The 22652-nt window shown below is 39.8% G+C and overlaps 1 protein-coding gene across 1 annotated transcript in view; it reads right to left on the bottom strand.

The window, feature by feature from the left end:
* Positions 1-1629: 1629 nt before the first annotated feature.
* The window catches only part of otog (otogelin), a 336135-nt gene continuing 315112 nt past the window's right edge, over positions 1630-22652 (bottom strand). The window contains exons 48-60 of the mRNA XM_034163547.1: positions 21076-21285; positions 20722-20826; positions 19058-19162; positions 18863-18964; positions 16481-16579; positions 15938-15978; positions 14510-14585; positions 13871-14049; positions 12707-12811; positions 7181-7300; positions 6340-6385; positions 2444-2523; positions 1630-1882 (exon numbers count right to left, since the gene is read on the bottom strand). Coding sequence (XP_034019438.1) covers positions 1682-1882; positions 2444-2523; positions 6340-6385; positions 7181-7300; positions 12707-12811; positions 13871-14049; positions 14510-14585; positions 15938-15978; positions 16481-16579; positions 18863-18964; positions 19058-19162; positions 20722-20826; positions 21076-21285 — 1469 coding nt within the window. The 3' untranslated portion in view covers positions 1630-1681. The remainder of the gene's footprint in view (positions 1883-2443; positions 2524-6339; positions 6386-7180; positions 7301-12706; positions 12812-13870; positions 14050-14509; positions 14586-15937; positions 15979-16480; positions 16580-18862; positions 18965-19057; positions 19163-20721; positions 20827-21075; positions 21286-22652) is intronic.

Raw genomic sequence — 22652 nt, 5'->3', positions numbered from 1 at the left:
ATGTTCCTCTGTTGCCATGGCTACTCTATGGCTCTGTCATGATGAGCACAGAAATAAGTTCCCATTTGCAAAACAAATATTGTTCACTGTATGTGTCTTCATGCTGGCAGGGAAGCAGCAGCATTCTGCTGTAAATATAAATCATCACATCATCTCTTCAAATGTTTGTCTCTTAGAACAAGATTTCCATGAACTTTCTGCTTAACACATAATACGGTTCGTACCATAAAGGGCCGGCTTACAACTCGGCACACCTCAGCTAATTACCACCAACTGGCCTCATCTGGCCGGGTTCGGCACAGAGTTCTTCCAAGCAGGTATGCAACTCAACATAAGTCTGGAAAGGTCAAAGCAGTTTCAGTCTTTTGTTCATGGTAATGAGTCATTCACGTCATCAGGAGAGAACGTCAAGGGAGCCATCAGGGGAGGCTTCCGTCCTGTCATTAGGAGAGTGCTAACTAGAGCACAATAGGTGCTAATTAGAGCTATTGTTTAGTCACTAGCCTATAGCTGTCAGCCTCTCAGTAGGTGGGGTCTGGTTAGGTTAAAAAACTCCAGCTTTTGTTGGCTTCTGGTTTATTCTTCTCTACAAGAGTCAAGACAGAAGTCAGACTACCAGAGCAAGAATTTTAGCTGAGGAAGCTTCTGTGATTTGAAGCGAAACGTCCTCACGTCAAGCAACCCAGTCCAGTCGAAGATTCAAGCTTCTCTACTATGGAAACCACCTGGACAACTGAGAGCCTACACAGAAACAAAGTCTGGAAAGGCTTTTTTTGTGTTTCAAACTTCCAGATCCTTGCCCCAGCCTTCAGAGGGCCTGGGACAGCCTGCAGCCACTGGACCACATACATAGCACAAGTCATTTCATAAGCAGCCTGGAGTCAAGCCGAGCTCCTGAAAATTCTGAATGTGTTCAAAAATAGAACAAGTTTAACCCACCTTTCCAGATTTGTGCCGAATCACGCGGAGCGTGACATCGAGGGCCCCCTCAGGCCCCAGTCAGGAGAATCTGGCATCAAACTCAGCCAGATGTGTGAATTGTTTTATTTTCATCCCCATGACTGACATGATTCTGTGAAAAAAAAGTGGCCTCTTGCCATGATCATTTTTATTTTGACCATCAAGACTTCACAACCCCTGCTAATCAGATGCTATTAATTTTCACAAAACTTTGTGACATGGTTGGGTCTAATCTGGAATAGGGGAGACAAAAAAGTCTTATTTGCTAAATTTAATGCAAGAACCATTTTTTTAATAATGTTCATGATAAAGTTTTATTTTTCAACTAATGTTGTCTCTTGATATGCAAGTCAATAAAAATAATAAATACATTACATATTTATGTTTGAATTATTATCTTTATAACTTTTGAAATATCCTCAGAGCTCCTAATAACTGAATCAATGGAAAAACAATAATATGGTGTCATACGTAAGGGACACATTTGTTAATCTTCCCATCAAATGATGTCAAAGGTCACCTTCAGTACCTGGTGCAACATTTGCCTCAGTGCCACCTCCCTGCCAGCAGAGGCACCAAAGCAATATTTTGTATAAGTGAATTCTGACAGAGTCCCTGCAATGTTTCTCATCAGCCCTGCAGTCCTACCAGTCACAGCTCAGGATTTCCCAACATCGTTAAGCTGTGTGTCCAATGGATTTATCCTGTTGTTTTTGACAGTCTATGACCACTGACAGGCGCAGTCAGTTGGCTCCTGGATTGTGTAGCTGATCCAGGTTGCATTGTTGCTACAGTAGAGCTGCACGGAGCGCCGCTGCAGCCCTGTCTCCCTGCAGCACTTACAGAAGCGAGCATATGTGTTGATGTTGTAGTTGTAGATGCTAGCAGATGGACATTTACCATCACATGACACGATGTTCACCTGCAGAGCACAGATGAAGTTCAGAAGGTAATGAATGCAGAATTCAAATAAAATGGTATTACACTGAAGCTGACAATAAAGACAACCTTACTGCTACGTCACTTTTGGGATTCACATAATCAGTTCATTTCTACAGCGTCAAACCACAACATAAGTTGCCCCAAATGCTTGACACGAGTAAGGCCTAACCTTATCCACCCCTGAGCATGCACATTGGAAACAGCAGTAAGGAAAATACCCTTCAGGAGATTTGATTACATGAAGAAACCTCAAGCAGATCAGACTCACTGGAGTGACCATCTGCTTTGGCTATATTAACAATAACAAAGTAAGAAATAATATAAAGCAAAATACAAAATTGTCACTTACGCAAAGACAGAAATGTTGCAGATAAGTAACCATATCGAGTCCAATGGATGTAATGACCAATACTCAAAAAACATCCAAATGGTGAAGTAGCTTCTGACTGCTTTGTGTAACACCACAAAATACAGTAAGTCTGGAACTTTATTCAAGATTAACTCAAATGCTCATATTCCTGCATTAATCATGACAACATACCGGTCTGTTGCTGCGACAATCATTCTTCCTAATCGTCATCCTTACTGTCACTTTCTGACATGACTTCCCATCTTCTTTGCCTGTTGACATAAAAAAAAGTTTAGTGGAAAACATCCAATGGTGATTTCAGACCTGAAACAACAGCAAAAGAAAGATGACAGAACAGGAGGGAACACTTCAGTATTTTGAGCATGCATAAGCTGTCAGTCAGTTTTCATGAAAGATTTATTTCAACAAAGGGTGAGAAATCACATTTATAAATGTTGTAGTTTCAAAATTTAAAAAACACGGCTGGGTGAGGAACAGTGTTACAAATACAGAAGAGAAAAATACTAAGCAGTTCCAGAGGAAAAAAAAACAATCAGATGATATATTAAGTAAAAATTCAGCCACATAGGGTGTGCAGTCAGTGCATTCTGAGAGCCGGTCCCAAGCTTGGATAAATGAGGAGGACAGAAGGAGGCAAGTTGCTCACCATAACATTTGTGAAATCTCACAAAATAACAATGGTCTCCACTGGAGTTCTCATCCAATAGGGTGCAAGCTGAAACTGGGCTACTCTTGAGTGAAGAACAGGTGTAGAATGTGTCCGAAGACAGCAGGAGATGAGGAAAGTTCAAATTGTAAAAGTGAGAATCTGGATTTTGTATGTTAGCAGTATGGCAGGTAAAGAGACAGAACTGGCTGATATGACTGACAAGAGAAAGTGTGTACTGTGTGTACAAGAGACCAAGTAGAAGGGAAGTAAGGCCAGAAACATTGGAGGTGGGTTTAAACTATTGTATCATGGTGTGGATGGGAGGAGAAATTATGTTAGATCATTTAAGAGTGTTGGAGGTTAAACAAGTGTCTGACAGGGTGATGAGTGTGAAGTTGGAAATTGAAGTGGTAATGATGAATGCCATCAGTGCATATGCCCCTCAGGTAAGCTGTGAATTAAGATAAAACTTTACTGATCTCACATTGGAGAAATTCACATGTTACATCAGCTCTTAATAAACACAAGATGAGTGCGAGTAGAAGAAAATGTGCATCAAACAGCTTGTGCAAGATAAAGCAATAATAATACCTGTAACAATACAATAAAATAGAAAATGAAATAGGAATATATATATATATATATATATATATATATATATATATATATATATATATATATATATATATATATATATATATATATATATATATATATATATATACACACACACGATTGGAATTAAAAACAGGATCATCTTATTTACAATATGTGAAGAGGAGGAAGGAAGAAGAAGATTTCTGGAGTGAGCTAGATGAGGTGGCAGGGAGTTTATCCAAGCATTAAAGAGGTGGGTGATGGTCTAGTGGTTAAGGTGATGGGCTTGAGACCAGAAGACCTCAGTTCAAATCCCAGCCTGACTGGAAAATCACTAAGGGCCCTTGGGCAAGGTCTTTAATCCCCTATTGCTCCCAGTGTGTAGTGAGCGCCTTGTATGGCAGCACCCTCACATCTGGGTGAATGTGAGGCATAATTTGTAAAGTGCTTTGAGCGTCTGATGCAGATGTAAAAGCGCTATATAAATGCAGTCCATTTACCATAAAGAGTGGGCATGTTGGTTGATGAAGAAGTAATGGGTTGATATAATATTAAGGAGAGGAATGTGGAAGGGCAGACGGTGGTCAATTCTGCAAAAAAAAAAAAAAAATGGAAATGGCTGTCTTGAATACTTATTTTAAGGAGGAGCACAGGATGACGTACAGCAGGTAAAATAAGCATTGAACACGCCACCACTTTTCTCAGTAAATATATTTCTAAAGGTGCTATTGACTTGACATTTTCACCAGATGTTAGTAACAACCCAAGTACTCCATACATACAAAGAAATTAAACCATAGAAATGTCCATAAATTATGTGTAATAATGTCAAATGACGCAGGGGGAAAGTATTGAACACCTGAATAAATGAAGGTGCAAAAAAGCATGGAAAGTCAAGACACCAGTTGAAATCTATTAATAACTAGAAAGCTATCCTGGTATCAAGGATCCGCTCTGAGTCCTTTCTTGTTCACAGGTTGACAAATGAGATCAGACAGAAGTCACTGTGGACTATGATGTTTGCTGAAGACATTGTGATCTGTCATGAGAGTAGAGAACAGGTTGGAGGTGGCAGAGCTGAAGATGTTACGATTCTCTATGGGAGTGATGAGGATGAATAGGATTAGGAATGTACATATCAGAGGGACAGCACAGGTAGGGCGGCTTGGAGACAAAGTCAGAGACGCAAGACAGAGATGGTTTGGACATGTTCAGAGGAGGGACCCAAGGTATATAGGGAGAAGGATGCTGAGGATGGAGCCACCAAGCAGGAGGAGAAGAGGGAGGCCAAAGAGGAGGTTTATGGATGTGGTGAGGGAGGACATGCAGGTGGTTTGCGTGACAGAGGAAGATGCCGAGGACAGGGTGAGATGGAAACTATTGATCTGCTGTGGTGACCCCTAAAGGGAGCAGCCGAAAGGGGACAATGATGATGATATATTAAGCAAAACTGGAATAACATAACTGGTGCCTCATTTATAACCACTGCACATGCACAAAATGGGCCCTAAGAGATGCGTGTAACAATTGTAACACAGACATTGATATTTTTTGATATTTCTAAAAACAATCTAGATGGCAAAATGCTTGCATATGTGTCTCATGTACAAACATTGTAAATAGGGTTAAAATGTGAATCAATCACAAATATCTGTCCTCTCAGTCCTTTCTGGAATCTGTTAGAGTCCACTGGATGAAACAAGTGTTCCACTACTGAAAGACCCAACACCAACCCATATCAGCAGCTATGGACACATGCAGACTTCTACGCCCGACTACTGGGCTACTACACAACAGTACATTGTTGGTAATCAACAATGCACTGCCCAGACAGTGCTAAATGGGGAAGGAGTTTAGTTGTCATGTATGTGATCCAGAGGAACGGGACAAACACTTGCTGTAATCCTCTCAAGTGTGACATCATTTTCTGGCCTACAGTATGTATGTTAAGACTGTGGCTCTGCCTCTTTTCATTACAAATTGTACAAATACTGTATCTCCAACTCTGAGGTTAGCCTTTTCAGCGTTATCTCTTCTATTTAAGTGTAAAAATTGACATCCCAGATTGAATGCAAGATGTCAACCATAGCTGTTCACAAACAAATTACTATTCAATGGAACTTTATTGTTTTGTTTCATGAAATCCCGAATAACAGAATTTTAAGAATATGAAATGGTATGCAGAAATACAATTTACTGGGATTCAAACCAGGACAAACTCAGAGCCTGAAATGAGACAGCAGTTGAGAGGAGGGTTCTGTGCAGCAGGATTGGGTCAAGTCACAATTTTTTTGTTTGTTTTTTAGAGGGAGTACATTGTTGAACATCAACAATGGCAAAGGCAATCTTTGTTGGTTTGGTACCTCGATCACAGTTCGTGTTAACTGTGGGAGTCATTGGGCTAACAGGGAAAGGGAACAGATGGAATCCAGTACCTGGTGGGATTGGTACATCACGTAAGCTGCAGCACATAAACCACAAACCCACTTGCACGCTATGAGATGCTTTTCAGTGAAGGAACATTCGGTAATTTGGCAAAACAATTTTTTCTTGTTTCTTTTACAGTATTGCTATAACTAAATTCACTGAAAAGCATGCCGAAAAGTCTTACGAATCTGAATAAAAATAAAATATACTGTAAGAGAAACAACAGCTGGGATCCAGACATGAGCCAAATTCAGACAATCTAACTTTGGAGTGAAATAGACAAAGTGAAGGACAAACATGTTGGATGTCAGGTGAAGGTGCTCGTCAGTGTCAGCTGTAGCCTACAAGTCTACGCTAACTACAGTACTGGTGCTACGCTCAGCTCAATACTCACACGTCCTGCAGCATCCATCCATGTAACTTACAATAGTTCCACCAATCTGCAGGGAAAGACAAAAGTCAAAATGTGACTGAGTGTAGACAGTACAGATTTTTGCTGATGATATTCTACCAAATTTTTAAGTCTCATATTTAATTATTTTCTTATTTAGGCTGCTCTTCTCAAGGCCCAGTGACACTGGGGGCTGCAACCAACCTGCCAATAAGTTCATGACAAAATGTGGCATGTGTGCATGCCACATTTGATTGACTGTCACAGAAAAAAATTGGTGTCGGCAATGTGTGGTAGAATGAAAATCAGCTCCAGAAGTTATCTTGAGCACGTGACTCTAGAAAGTGGCAACTGGTTTATTTTGGTGTGCAAAATAAACAGCTCTGGTGCTGAAATTTGGAAAGCGGATCTTGCGAAGCACCACAGATCCAAGAACAGACATGTTTGGATGATTTATTAATTAATTTAATCTGCATTTAGAGCTGTGGATGATTTATTAATTTATTTAATCTGCATTCAGAGTTGTGGAATACTAGGGAGTTTTACAGCACAAACAGGCATAAAATAAGATGCAATTTTGAATTATGGTTCAGGCACTCCATGCTTGCCAAGTCACACTCATATTAAATCAGACACATTAAATTTTATGTAAATATATTTCATTTTCAGATACTTCACAGTGTCTATATACTAAGAGACAACAGTGTGTGTGTGTTTAATTTCAGCCTCTGAATCAAATCCACTAATCAGCTAGTACAGTATAGTGTGTGTATATATATATGTTTGTATGTCTAAAAGTTTAGTGTGTGTGGGCGCGTGTGTCTGAGTCTTGCTGCATTCTGACCTTCATACAGTCAGTCTCATTGAATGGCGGGCAACTGAAAGAGTAGGAGATGAGTGTAGGCCCAGACATTGTGTCTGCACAGTCGAATTTCATGCAGTTAGATACCCAGGATCTCCCCGGCTGAAAACAGACAACCAGTGTTAAAATAAAGTCATCAGCAAGAATAAAAGCAGTGCTGAGCTGAGTTACACCAACATGAAAGAACTCAATTGGCTTATTTTTTTATTACAGAAAGTATGAACCCCAGATATTTCATGTTTGTGTGTTCATTTCATTTGTTAATACACATCCAGCCCTGCATTCCAGGGCTACAGTATATTGCAAAAACAAGTTGGGATGGGGGCAAGTTTGGGATAGTAATGAAGTTTAAAAAAAACTTAAATAATGATGTAATTTCAAACAGGCGATGTCAATAGATGATTGTAATCATGATTTGGTACAAAAGCAGCATCCATGAAAGGTTGAGTCTTTGAGAAGCAAAGCAAGGCAGGTTATTACCAGTCAAGAAGTGCACAAGAAAATTATTGAAAAGTTTAAAAACAATGTTCTTCTAAAAAAAAATAATAAATGGAAGGGGTTTGCATATTTCTCCCTCTACAGTACATAATACCATTAAACAATTAAAGGTATCTGGAGGAATTTCAGTGCATTAAGGGCAGAAGCCTAAGCTGAAAAGTTTTGATCTCCGATTCCAATCATTGAACATTCATCAATTGCTGATATAACCTATGACAAAGGAATTACTTTTGGAAATGTTTGACAAGCACTACAATATGGAGTTACTTTCACAAACGCCACTTAAAATTACTCTGCAAAAACGAAGCCTTATGGCAGAGGTCTCAAACTCATTCCAGAAAGGGTCGAGAGGGCGCAGGCTTTCTTTGCAACCACCCACTCCACCAGGTGATTTCACTGATTAACATCACTTTGAGTAGATGGAATCAGTTAATCAGTGTGATCCACAACAGTGGAGATGGGGTAATAAGTGACTTTGGCATGAATTGTAAAGATTGTTTTGGTTTTTATTTTGTTATTGCACCTTGAAATCAACAATTTCTGTTTGCATGTGGATTTGGATACACAGTCACATTGATGCCAGGTTATAAACATTACAGGTAAATGCTAAAATTAATACAATGAAGACTTTTTTTTTGGAGAGCAGAGCGGTTTCCTTGACAGAAGCAAGCAGCGCAGTACAGCAGTCAGTGTGTGTGTGTGTGTGTGGGCATGCACATGTGTGTGCAGCATACTGCATTCATGGATTCACTGTCCACCCATAATCCCATGAAAGGCATATGGCACTCTTCAGCAGAAGACACTTTTCAGACAAAAACAGAATGTTCCACAGTTTTCACTGAGCGGTTGGACAAAAACTTCTGCCACCTCTGGCTGTAAGCCCAGGAGCCACGTGGCAATTGCCATTAAAAGTTGCAAATTTTCAACTTTTAATACTTAGGGTACTATCCCACTGTGCTGCGACTGCTTGCAAATGGCCATTTGTGAGGGAAATCCTGTGGATTTACACAACATTTGCATGGCGTCTCCATCCCCTCACTTGATTTGCATGCCATCACTAGCATTTTGCCTGAGTTTTAAATAGTTCAAAGTTGGCAAGGTGACAGAGGCCCTCCCCACACAGTGCCACACACTCACAGAGCCATCAAGAGCATCAGGAAACCCTTTGAATGTTGTCCCCACAACTCATAACCTGCAAGAATCGTGAGAGAACTTTGTGAGGGGCTGATATCAGATGAAACTACATTATGAGTGATTGGAGACAAAAATGAGGATCTCACATTCCCCATGGGAAACACACATGAGCTGTCCTGGGAGCACGCCAAAATAGCAGAGATGATCAGAAAGCTCTTCTGGAAGCAGCTGAAGAAGTCCAGCAGCCATGGCTCAATTTCCAACACACAATCATGCATGGTCAGCAGGCTGGACTCACCTGTCTGCAACAGCTAAAATGATCTCTCTTTTCTAAATCAGGACCACAAGGGGATTAAGTCTCACACTAATGGCAGAGATCCAGGTGTATGCATGGTCATGGCGCTTGACACACCAGTCCACACCAGCTGGGTTTATCTTTCATTTTTATATAAAGGACCACAGCAGGATCATTCCTGAGAACTGAGGAAGACGTCTGTCCACAGGAAGATGTCACACACAGATCCATGTGTCACGGTTTTATCCAAGACCTCTTTGATAGCATGAACATCGCATATTTCATCTTACGGCTGGCCATTGTGCGTGATCCGTGTATGACAGAGGCAGCCAGAAGCTCTTTCCTCTGGACATTGCATATTTCATCCGACGGCTGGTGATCGTGCATGATCTGTGTGTGATGGTGGCATCCAGGACCTCTTCGATGATGTGGGCCCCTGATATTACATATTTCATCCTTCAGGAAGTAATTCTACAAGTGGGTGAGTGCAATGTTCACAGTTTTCTTCATGCTGTATTGGTTTCACCTGTATTGTTTTATTAACTTTATTTTATTATTATTTACAGGGGATTTCCACAGCCTCTTTTCACATAATAGTAGGATAATACCAGCCCACTGTCATCCTGAGCACTTTGCACACAAGCATGTCATCATTTCAGCCACGAGTGATGTTAGACATAAGTGAGAGGGCCACATGACATTTGAACAGCACTCACATGATACATATTATATATGACAATTGTTGCTTTTCAAAGGTATTAACAGAATGTCTGATAAAACCACTGTGAACTTTATCAGGAAAAAAAACAAAATAAATGAATTTTAAAAATCTGCATACATAATGTAATCTTCAGTGTTTTCAAAATGATACTTTGAAGTCCACGTTGTTGGAAAGAAATTTCATCTGTGGGGAGGTGATGGTCTAATGGTTAAACCACTGGGCTTGAGACCAGAGGATCCTCGGTTCAAATCCCAGCTTGACCAGAAAATCACTAAGGGCCCTTGGGCAAGGTCCTTAATTCTCAAGTTGCTCCCGGTGTGTAGTGAGTGCCTTGTATGGCAGCACCCTCACATCAGGGTAAATGTGAAGCATTATTTGTAAAGTACTTTCTTTACAAATAATGTAAAGAAATGTATACAAATAACAATAATAATAACAAGAGCGCCTTGGGGCAACTGTTTGTTGTGATTTGGCGCTATATAAGAAACAAGTTGATTGATTGATTGATTGATTGACTTTCTGACTTTCTTTGCTAATAAAATTTTAACTATTAGAGAAAAAAACATCCCAAAGACATATCGTTCTCTTTGGCTGCTTTCAGTGATGCCGGTATTTGGTTAGACTCTTGCTCTTCGATTGTTCTGTCTGAGTTATTTTCATTAGTTACTTCCTCCAAACCATCAACATGTCTATTAGACCCCATTCCTACCAGGCTGCTCAAGGAAGCCCTACCATTAATTAATGCTTCAATCTTAAATATGATCAATCTGTCTTTATTAGTTGGCTATGTACGACAGGCTTTTAAGGTGGGAGTAATTAAACCATTACTTAAAAAGCCATCACTTGACCCAGCTATCTTAGCTAATTATAGGCCAATCTCCAACCTTCCTTTTCTCTCAAAAATTCTTGAAAGGGTAGTTGTAAAACAGCTAACTGGTCATCTGCAGAGGAATGGTCTATTTGAAGAGTTTCAGCCAGGGTTTAGAATTCATCATAGTACAGAAACAGCATTAGTGAAGGTTACAAATTATCTTATGGCCTCAGACAGTGGACTCATCTCTGTGCTTGTTCTGTTAGACCTCAGTGCTGCTTTTGATACTGTTGACCATACAATTTTATTACAGAGATTAGAGCATGCCATAGGTATTAAAGGCACTGCGCTGCGGTGGTTTGAATCATATTTATCTCATAGATTAAAATTTGTTCATGTAAATGGGGAATCTTCTTCACAGACTAAGGTTAATTATGGAGTTCCACAAGATTCTGTGCTAGGACCAATTTTATTCACTTTATACATGCTTCCCTTAGGCAGTATTATTAGACAGCATTGCTTAAATTTTCATTGTTACGCAGATGATACTCAGCTTTATCTATCCATGAAGCCAGAGGACACACACCAATTAGCTAAACTGCAGGATTGTCTTACAGACATAAAGACATGGATGACCTCTAATTTCCTGCTTTTGAACTTATAAAACTGAAGTTATTGTACTTGGCCCCACAAATCTTAGAAACATGGTGTCTAACCAGATCCTTACTCTGGATGGCATTACCCTGACCTCTAGTAATATTGTGAGAAATCTTGGAGTCATTTTTGATCAGGATATGTCATTCAATGCGTATATTAAACAAATATGTAGGACTGCTTTTTTTGCATTTGCACAATATCTCTAAAATTAGAAAGGTCTTGTCTCAGAGTGATGCTGAAAAACTAATTCATGCATTTATTTCCTCTAGGCTGGACTATTGTAATTCATTATTATCAGGTTGTCCTAAAAGTTCCCTGAAAAGCCTTCAGTTAATTCAAAATGCTGCAGCTAGAGTACTGACAGGGACTAGAAAGAGAGAGCATATCTCACCCATATTGGCCTCTCTTCATTGGCTTCCTGTTAATTCTAGAATAGAATTTAAAATTCTTCTTCTTACTTATAAGGTTTTGAATAATCAGGTCCCATCTTATCTTAGGGACCTCATAGTACCATATCACCCCAATAGAGCGCTTCACTCTCAGACTGCAGGCTTACTTGTAGTTCCCAGGGTTTGTAAGAGTAGAATGGGAGGCAGAGCCTTCAGCTTTCAGGCTCCTCTCCTCTGAAACCAGCTCCCAATTCGGATCAGGGAGACAGACACCCTCTCTACTTTTAAGATTAGGCTTAAAACTTTCCTTTTTGCTAAAGTTTATAGTTAGGGCTGGATCAGGTGACCCTGAACCATCCCTTAGTTATGCTGCTATAGACTTAGACTGCTGGGGGGGTTCCCATGATGCACTGAGTGTTTCTTTCTCTTTTTGCTCTGTATGCACCACTCTGCATTTAATCATTAGTGATTGATCTCTGCTCCCCTCCACAGCATGTCTTTTTCCTGGTTCTCTCCCTCAGCCCCAACCAGTCCCAGCAGAAGACTGCCCCTCCCTGAGCCTGGTTCTGCTGGAGGTTTCTTCCTGTTAAAAGGGAGTTTTTCCTTCCCACTGTCGCCAGGTGCTTGCTCACAGGGGATCGTTTTGACAGTTGGGGTTTTTCTGTAATTATTGTATGGCTTTGCCTTGCAATATGTAGCGCCTTGGGGCAACTGTTTGTTGTGATTTGGCGCTATATAAATGAAATTGATTTGATTTGATTTGATACTTTGAGCATCTAATGTAGATGGAAAAGTGCTATATAAATGCAGTCCATTTATCTATTACTGGAGTCCCAAATATTTGTAAGAAAGCTGGGAAATGTCAATGAAGTATCTTGTGTGCTTTTGTGAGTTAAATGACGTTCATATAAATAATGTATTGAGGAGATTCATGAGGTTAAGATAATATGACATTCTGACAAAAAAGCAGACCGCTGCAAGATAACTTCCTGCAGCATCTTACCTTATAGAGAACTGTTGACCCATTCTCATGCTGGTAGAGACAGGAAATATTCTTACAAACACCGCAGCACGTCGACTGGTCCTTTGGAGGAATGTAGATCTGATTCTGAATATACATACATATTCAAATTTAGGTTCATTATACAAATTAAGAAAAATTCTAACTCAGAAAATACAGGGTTATAATTATTAAAAGAGATGCTGTGAAGAACATGGGTGAGAAAAGTGTGAAAAAGCAGGAAAACATATGATGCATGTGTATGCATTTTTGTCAGTGTGAATCTGTCCAACACAGCGTCAGTAGATACAGTACCTGATATCAGTTTGATTACACTATTAATTATCTGACAGTATGAACATTCATGCTTTAAAAGCATGAAATGTATGTCAAAATAAGTTTAGACAAACAAAACCTTCCATCTGTCAATCTTTTTACACCTCTCAATATTGTTGTTTAAGTTGAAAATCAAATTTTACATAAAGATGAAAATAAGACCCTGATTTCAAGCAGTTGAAGATACATTTGCAGCACTGTAAAAGCAATTTAAATCAGTGTACCCTATGACTCCTTAAAATCAGATTATTTAATTATCATGATTAAAATCAGATTATACAAGATTATTTAGCATTCAACAGAAAACAGAACATGTTACTAACAGGAAGTAGTCACAGTGATGAAGATCAGATCAAAATCACATTTTCTCATATGACCAGTCCTAACAAAAAGAAAACTGACATACTGCCTCATAGTGAGTGATATTTTAACAATGCATTGGAAACCTCTGAATTATAGCATGACCTGTTGATTGGAATAATATTAATAATTTATATAGCACCTTTCAAGATTAAAATCACAAGTTGCTACCTTCAGAACAAAACAAAAATGAATAAAAAGAAAGGAAATATCAATAAAAATCAGTAAACGAGTTAAAATGAAACAGAAGCAACTGAGTGCTCCACAAATGGAAATTAAAAAATAAAAATAAAAAAAGAAACATGTCTCCAGCTGCATTTTCACCAAGTCCACCAAGTTAAAACATACAAACCAAAGAAAGAAAAAGAAGAGATCACTTAACATAGAAACATTAAGAAGATTTTGATTGCCCATAGTCCTAATAACAGACTTTGTCCTTGTCTGGAGTGCTGACGTGTGTTCTGGTCTTACTGGAAGGCAGTGGGTGGAGCAGTTGCTGCTGATGGTGCGGAGTAGGTGGAACCCGCTCGCTGGGTCGAGGCTTCGGCTGCACTGTCTGCTGTAACACAAACCATCATCACTGCGTTCCACCAGAGTCTGACCCGGCCGCAAGACTCCTCGGTCACCATACACACACACTGCCTCACGCACTACACATAAAGAGAAGAACACATTCCAAATGGTCACAGACTTCCATCTGTTTATCTTTACTGAACTAAAATTACCAGATGCACCAGATTTACAACAATCAAACACAGATTCAGCCATTCTTTATCTCTGGAATTATGGGCAATGCAGCCTATGCACAGTATGTGTATATGGATTTTACTACTGCTTTAAATGTGCATAATTTTTAGCTCAGCATTTTTATGTGACTCTTACTTCTTGTCACTCTCCCTGTACTTTATATGTGTGTATCCTGTTTTTTTTTTTTTTTATAATATTGTTCTCTTAAATCGTGATAGACTTTAAAAATATTAATAATATAAATTAAGATTTGGTCATCATTATGTGAAGGTGCAGGATGTGGAGCATGTCTGCCTTTTGCATTCCCTCATCTGAATTTAGCCACCTAGGTTTGAACCAGCAACCCTTTCTAGCAGTGCTTACCACACTTGTATCTTTTGCAGAGACACTTGTTCTGTGGGTCAGACAGGAAAGCCTGATCCAGCTGAGCATATTCTCCCTGCAGGACATAAAGACAAATAATGTCACATTAAGCCTGGTACAGAAATATTTACACATTAACCATTATTGATATTTTTGTGGTCAACAACAATATAAAGGACTTAGTAAATAATGAATATAATCTCAAAGTACAGATTGTCAGCTTTGATTTAAGTGCATCAAACATGTTCCAACACTTTTCTTTGCAATGGGACAAAAAAAGAAAGAAAAAAATCTGGGCACGAGGCACTGAGCTTTTTTATAGTCAGCTCTGCTTAATTAATCCATTATGTTCTTTACAAGTCACTGACTCAAAGTATGGAATGTGTTCCTGTTGAGTGTCAGTGTAAAGAGTTGTTGCTGTCTGCCAAGTAAGCTGTCATTAGCCTAATAAACCACAACAAACACACACACACATGCACACAAACACTATAACATCAACAATGCACTGAGAAGCTCAAGATGATGGGTATAGAGTGTGGTGGATGACAACAAAAAGTGTTCTTCAATTGCTTCTCATCAGTTGGCCAGATCAAACACATATTGCAGGAGGTAAATACATCTGTGTCAACATCAAAAATATCATTCATCAAATAATACACAGGCCTCTAAAACAGAATAGTGAGATGACCAATGCCAAAATAAGTAAATAAATAAAGCTGATATTCTAGAACAGCACCCTATGGAAAGATGAGACAAAGCTCCACTTGTAAAGGAAAGACAGAAAGAATAGCTTAGCGCTTTGAGTGTCTGATGCAGATGGAAAAGCGCCATATAAATACAGTCCATTTAAGAAGGTCATGGACACAAATGGTGGAAATGAGATTCCACTGTTGGATATCTGGGCTTACAGTCCCAGACAGGTTGAGAAGCTTGACTATCCAGGGAAACTCCGGGTAGAGCCGCTGTTTCTTCTCATCAAAAGGAGCCCGCTGAGGTGGTTTGGGAATCTGGTGTCGATGCACCCTGGTCAGCTCCCTTGGGAGGTCTTCCGAGTATGTCCAACTGGGAGAAGACCCCGGGGGAAGACCCAGGATATGTTGGAGGGATTATATTTGGCTATATCTGGCTTGAGACCATCTCGGGATCCCCCAGGAAGAGTTACGGGATTTAGTCAAGAATAGGGATGTGTGGGATAAGCTGCTTGGGCTACTGCCACTCCAATTTGGACAAGTAGCAGAAAATGAATTCATAAAACAAGGACTTTTACTTTCTGAATCCTGGATTTTCCAACTCTGCAATTAAATGTGGAAGTTGGCACTGTGATCTCATATCATTTACTTACACCAACAATTCAGTTTGGCTGACAGACCCGGGCTTTAACTGTACACAAAATGTACAGAGAAAATGAATGTAAAATTCAGAGCCTACCAGGCCACATTTTGGGGAGATGATCTTCTCACAGGCACACTCTGAAAACAGATAACATGAGTAATCATTAACTCAGTATTTCAACTGTTTCATGACAGTTATCTGATGACATGGTAAGACCAGATGAAAATAATGTACGAGGACAATCCCAAAGAAATCACGATGTACTGGAAGGATGCTCTCAGACTAGGTGTTTATCCAAACCTTGAAAAAAGCTTTGCTTTTTAAAAAAACAAAAACAAAAAAAAACTTCTTTTTTTTTATCTCAGCCATTCTCTGCTGAATTTATCTGTGCCAAGGTCTATCATAAATGCAACAAACCATATATGAATAAATTTATATAAAAAATAGAAAATAATACCTGACCTTAAATAAGTAGTTAGATACAGTGATGCCCAAAAGTTTTAAATCCTTGGGGTTTTACATGTCTTGATTTTGAAATTGCATCAAATTAAGAAAAAAAAAGCTGTAAAACAAAAAAAGGTTTGTGCAGAATGATGTGAATACACTGATTTCGGTTATTGGAGGTTTGGTGAATCGTACCACAGGTAGTGTTGGGACAGCATGGGCCCACAGTAGACATGGACACCGCTGACATTCCAATAGGACACGTGAGCTGGGGACATCTGTATCGCTCACACACTACACACACACACACCCAAACAAACACACACACACTTTGGCCTTCAGTCATGGTGTCTCAAATCAGATGTTTATTGTGTACTTTCAGAAGAATTCATCAAAACCTCGAGAAGGCCACTCATTAGGGTACATAATTTCACCAAGGCTAAAAAACAACAACAAAAAAAAACCTTTACAAGTCTTCTGAAATTACTTAACTTTTCCAGAACAACACTGAAATGTAATGACTTCTGTTTGAGGTTAGATACAATCCAAGATACAACCTTTTTTTTTTTTTTTTATCAATACTGTTTTTTTTTTTAATAAATCAACCTACTTTATAAGGAGAAGAATTTATGAGGGTGATTCTTTAACTACGGGCACTATTGGCCTTGTAAATGTAATTTCCACCACACCATTGCCTTACAATATAAAGCGCCTTGGGGCAATTGTTTGTTGTGATTTGGCGCTATATACATGTGCTCTGATGTCACTGTTTATCCCCATAGAAACTACCCAAACAATCTTTCATATACTCAACAAAAATATAAACGCAACACTTTTGGTTTTGCTCCCATTTTGTATGAGATGAACTCAAAGATCTAAAACTTTTTCCACATACACAATATCACCATTTCCCTCAAATATTGTTCACAAACCAGTCTAAATCTGTGACAGTGAGCACTTCTCCTTTGCTGAGATAATCCATCCCACCTCACAGGTGTGCCATATCAAGATGCTGATTAGACACCATGATTAGTGCACAGGTGTGCCTTAGACTGTCCACAATAAAAGGCCACTCTGAAAGGTGCAGTTTTGTTTTACTGGGGGGGATACCAGTCAGTATCTGGTGGGACCACCATTTGCCTCATGCAGTGCAACACATCTCCTTCGCATCATCCGTGAAGAGAACACCTCTCCAACGTGCCAAACACCAGCGAATGTGAGCATTTGCCCACTCAAGTCGGTCACGACGATGAACTGGAGTCAGGTCGAGACCCCGATGAGGACGACGAGCATGCAGATGAGCTTCCCTGAGACGGTTTCTGACAGTTTGTGCAGAAATTCTTTGGTTATGCAAACCGATTGTTTCAGCAGCTGTCCGAGTGGCTGGTCTCAGACGATCTTGGAGGTGAACATGCTGGATGTGGAGGTCCTGGGCTGGTGTGGTTACACGTGGTCTGCGGTTGTGAGGCTGGTTGGATGTACTGCCAAATTCTCTGAAACGACTTTGGAGACGGCTTATGGTAGAGACATGAACATTCAATACACGAGCAACAGCTCTGGTTGACATTCCTGCTGTCAGCATGCCAATTGCACGCTCCCTCAAATCTTGTGACATCTGTGGCATTGTGCTGTGTGATAAAACTGCACCTTTCAGAGTGGCCTTTTATTGTGGGCAGTCTAAGGCACACCTGTGCACTAATCATGGTGTCTAATCAGCATCTTGATATGGCACACCTGTGAGGTGGGATGGATTATCACAGCAAAGGAGAAGTGCTCACTATCACAGATTTAGACTGGTTTGTGAACAATATTTGAGGGAAATGGTGATATTGTGTATGTGGAAAAAGTTTTAGATCTTTGAGTTCATCTCATACAAAATGGGAGCAAAACCAAAAGTGTTGCGTTTATATTTTTGTTGAGTGTACAAACTGTTTAGGGACATTACAGTGTTGTGGTGGAAATTACGGCAATACTGTGGGACAACTACATTTTGTTTAAAAAAAATCACTACAGTTGTATGACATTGAATACCCCAATTATGTTTTGATTATTTTACTGATATTTTATTCAGAGATATTTTAAAACATTAGAAAAAACGTTTCTTTACCATTCATTTTTATATTTGAAGATCAAAAGTCTGGGTGTGGGACAAGCACAAAACGGCAATATTTGCATATAATGATGCTGAAAAAAGGTGAAAAAGTCATCATAGATTACTAGAACAAATTTCTTAACACACTTTCATTGTAAAGATAACTATAAAAGTGTGAAATTTCCCCTTTTTTCTGTTTTTCATACTATATGATCAAAGGACATAAGTGCCCGTAGTCTAAGAATCACCCATGAATGGATTAACTCAAACTGGAGTAGGATTATCAATTTATTAATGTAAAAAATTACATTTGGCTTTAAGCATAATTTCTTGCAAAAATAAGCTCATGTAGCCCAACACAGCCCCCCTTTCCCTCCAGTGAAGACAAAAGTCCTGTCTTTAGTTTTGGAAAATAATGGTGTCAGACGTAATCACAACTCAGTCAGTCAGTGTGTGTGTCTGTATGGGAGTGTGTGTGCTCTGACCACACTGAAAGGTGGGGCAGCAGCGCTCCGTGGTGTTGCCTTCAACTGTCAACACCTCACCATCTTGACAAAGAGGAGGTGCCTCGGAGCAGGATGAACACACTGCAGCAAAACAAATATTCCATTCATCAAACTGACAACTGTATGTTCGTGTCTTAATGAGTAACTGATTTTGAATTTGGGGTTTATACTAACTACAGATGTAGGCCAAACAGCAGCTGCCATCAGCTCTGGTGGCAATCAGAGTTTGGTCCTCTCTGCAGGTGGGAATGTCTGATTCACAGAGGTCAGGATCACACACTGTAAAGCACACACAGTAAATATGAATAGAAACATGCATTAAACCTCTGTTACATCTAAAAGTGACAGTTTCAGCTTTGATGTGTTGACTTACGGGCCTTAAGGAGGCATTCTGCAGTGTTTGTAGCCCTCTTGGGTCCAAGGGTATTTTCTCAATTTTATCATACTTTCAGTAATTCCCCTTTTAAAGTACTTTTTAAAAAAAACCATAATGCCCATGTGTTGCATATCAGAATGCTCACAATAATCTTAGTTTTCAGAATACATCACATATTTGTTTAGAACACTGCAGGTAGACATGCTTTGGCTTTAAAGATAAAAACAATTAAATGTGTTTTTAGAAAATTCTTCAAATATTAAATGAAAATACATCTTTCTTCATATGGATGAACTGTTTTGGTTATATGAATGGGTTCACCAAAGTCTTGAGCTCAAAAAAGTAGTGTAATATGAAAATTCTAGATTGTCAGATAACAAATACTCTAAATGAAAGTATTAAAATTTTGTTTGTTGAGTACATTGTTGTCTATTACTCTTTATTGACCAATTGTTATACAGTATCCACACATTGGAAAGCCCCCCCCCCCCCCCCGAAGATTTTTTAATGAATGTTTGTTAAACACCCATCATCCTAAATTAAATTGATTTTTTATTAGGTAAGTCCCTTCAGCTGCTCCCTTGTTTGCACTCGGGGTCGCCACAGCAGATCCAAGGTGGATCTGCATGTTGATTTGGCACAAATTTTATGCCAGATGCCCTTCCTGACAACTCCACATTACATGGAGAAATGTGATAGGGGTGGGGTTTGTACCAGGATCCTTCCGCATTGAAACCAAACACACTAACCACTTGGCCACCACCATTAATTTTTTAAATAAAGTTGATTAAATGCCCACCCTAAAATAAATTATTAATTTCGTGACCCCAACACATTGTAAAACCAAAAAATAATGAGTTTTCACCACGACTGTCTTGTCCCTTCCATGTCTTACCTGTGACAACATCATCAGTGTGTCAACTCCTGGTTTATCCTGACCTCTCAACAGTTATCCCGTCTGTTTATTTCAATCCCAAGACATCTGTTGAATGGACTTGTCCTCTGCTGTGTTTTGAACTGTGTTACCACAGCAGCTGAAAATAACAAATGTTCCAGTTTTACATCTGCACGGTATTCCGCTTTGGAGTCTCTGAATGTGCTAACTGTTTTACACAGATTGTTTGAAATGCTAAGAGAACAGCATCAATGCCAGAGATCGCTGGAGCCTTTCCTGCTTGTAGCTCTTTCACAGGTCTTTTTTTTTTTTTTTTAAGATCTTCCCACCATTTGGTGGCTCACGGTTGGCTGAAGAATCAGCCACCAGAACTGTGGCACTGGTGATGTCTGGTGATGTATAACATCCAGACATTAAGTCTAGTTTATGATAGACACAAATGGGGAAGAAATTTGTTCTTGTATAAAATAGAATGGGGTCCTAAATTAGTGTATGTAAAGTAGGATCTTAAAGGCATAACCATTTTAAACAGTGTATCTCTTGGACAGTTCCAATGACTGAACTCACCGCACACATAATCTGGACAACAGGAGTCCTGTCTGTAGTACGACACCAGCTTCTCACCATATTTACAGTCAGGAGGGCTGAAGTCACACAGGCTCTGGTTACACACTGTCAATCACAAACAATCACATATATTTTTAAAAATTTCTTTTTAGGTCTGTCATTGCAAACAGTGTAGAAAGCAACTACACTGTCAACATTATCAAACTAAAAATAATGGGAGCGTGATTTAAGACAGATATAAACAACAGGCTTCAGGACGTGACCACAGAAATGTTTGTGGAAAGTAAAAGTCATCAGATGCTGACAGGTTAATATTACCGCAGATAGTCTGCTCAACAGGACTTGTGGTCTTACCGCAGAGTTTCTGTGGGCAGCAGCTGGTGTCAATGGACAGGCTGATGATAACCTCGCCTGATCGACGGCACACTGGTGGCACAATGCTGGAGCAGTTGTACTCCACAGAGACGATGGTGTCATTGTCACAGCGGTACATGCAGCAACTGTCCTTAGAGGCCTTCCACACTTCTCCATGTGAGCGGGGAACTCCAGAGCTGTCGGTACAGTCTGGAGACCGCACATAAACAGACACTTAGAATGCTTTGACAATAAAGTGGAGGTGGAATCATGAGATCTGATCTGTGCAACAGTACTATACTGCAGGGATTGCTTTTAGTTTTGAACAGCATATAGAAAGACTGACACACTCACTCACTCACACCTACAGGCAATTTAAAGTTTCTACTTCATCTAACCTGCATGTCTTTGGAAGTGGGAGGAAGCCGGTGCACCCGATGGGAACCCACACAAACATGATGAGGAACATGCAATGTCCAAACAGAAAGGTCCAAGTAAGGAGTGATCTCAGGACCTTCTCACTCTGAGGTAACAGTGCTGACCACTAAGCCATCATGCTATCCGTTTTGAGATACAATTTTTTTCTTTCTTTTTTTTTCTTTTTTGGAGCTGTAGGCTGTAATTATAAAAACCGGTAAGGAAGCCGGCCTCTTGGTCGACTCCAGGAAGGCTCAGCTGGAAGTAGATGATCAGCCATCATCCATACTCACGACGTGACCCACCCAACAAAATGTTTCTAGATGATGACACACTCTATGCTCTGGAGCTTGGCTTCAGCCAGGATGCTGATGTTGGTCTTCCCACCTGAAATGGAGGATACTCCTTAGGTAGCATTAATGGAATCGCTCAAGGGACTTCAGGTGATGGCAGCACATGCTCCAGGTCTCAGATCAATACAGCAGGGTTGGCAAGACAGCGGTTTTGTAGACGAGGATTTTCGACTCATATCAAATGGCTCTGTTGTTGAAAAGATGGGTGCAAATCCAGCCAAAGGCTGTTCCTGCACTCACTGTCCAGGTATGGAAAGTAGGTCACATTCTCTAGGAGGTTTCTGTGCAGTCTTGCAGTAGGAAGCTTTGGAATGACCATGTTGGGTGGAGATTGATAAAGGATCTTTGTCTTCTTCAGGTTGAATTGAAGATAAAGCCTGGTGTAGACTTTGGTGAAAGTTTGAAGGATTTTCAGAAGACCTTTTTCCGCAAAAGGATGACACACCGCGATCGTCAGCATAATTGGAAGTCCAAGAGCGAAGTGATGGTGATTTTCTTATTGTCTCTCAGTTGGCTCAAGTTGAAGAGCTTTGCATCCATTCTGTACGTGATGACAATTAATGGTGGTACCTTGTCCTTGATTAGGTAGAGGATTGTGGCAATGAGAAGTATAGGGGTGATGATGCAGCCCTACTTTATTCCTAATTGAGCATTGAATGGTTTGGTTTTTGTGTCATTTTCCAGAACTTTGGCAGATATGTCATCATGGAGAAGTCTTCAGTTCTTGATGAATTTCTCCGGACAGCCTATTTTGCTCAGAATCTTCCACACAAATGGGTGTGACATGCTGTTGAATGCCTTTATCAA

This window comes from Thalassophryne amazonica, chromosome 2 (assembly GCF_902500255.1).
Source record: "Thalassophryne amazonica chromosome 2, fThaAma1.1, whole genome shotgun sequence".
Lineage (NCBI taxonomy): Eukaryota > Metazoa > Chordata > Actinopteri > Batrachoidiformes > Batrachoididae > Thalassophryne > Thalassophryne amazonica.
This window is presented reverse-complemented; position numbering and strand designations above follow the sequence as displayed.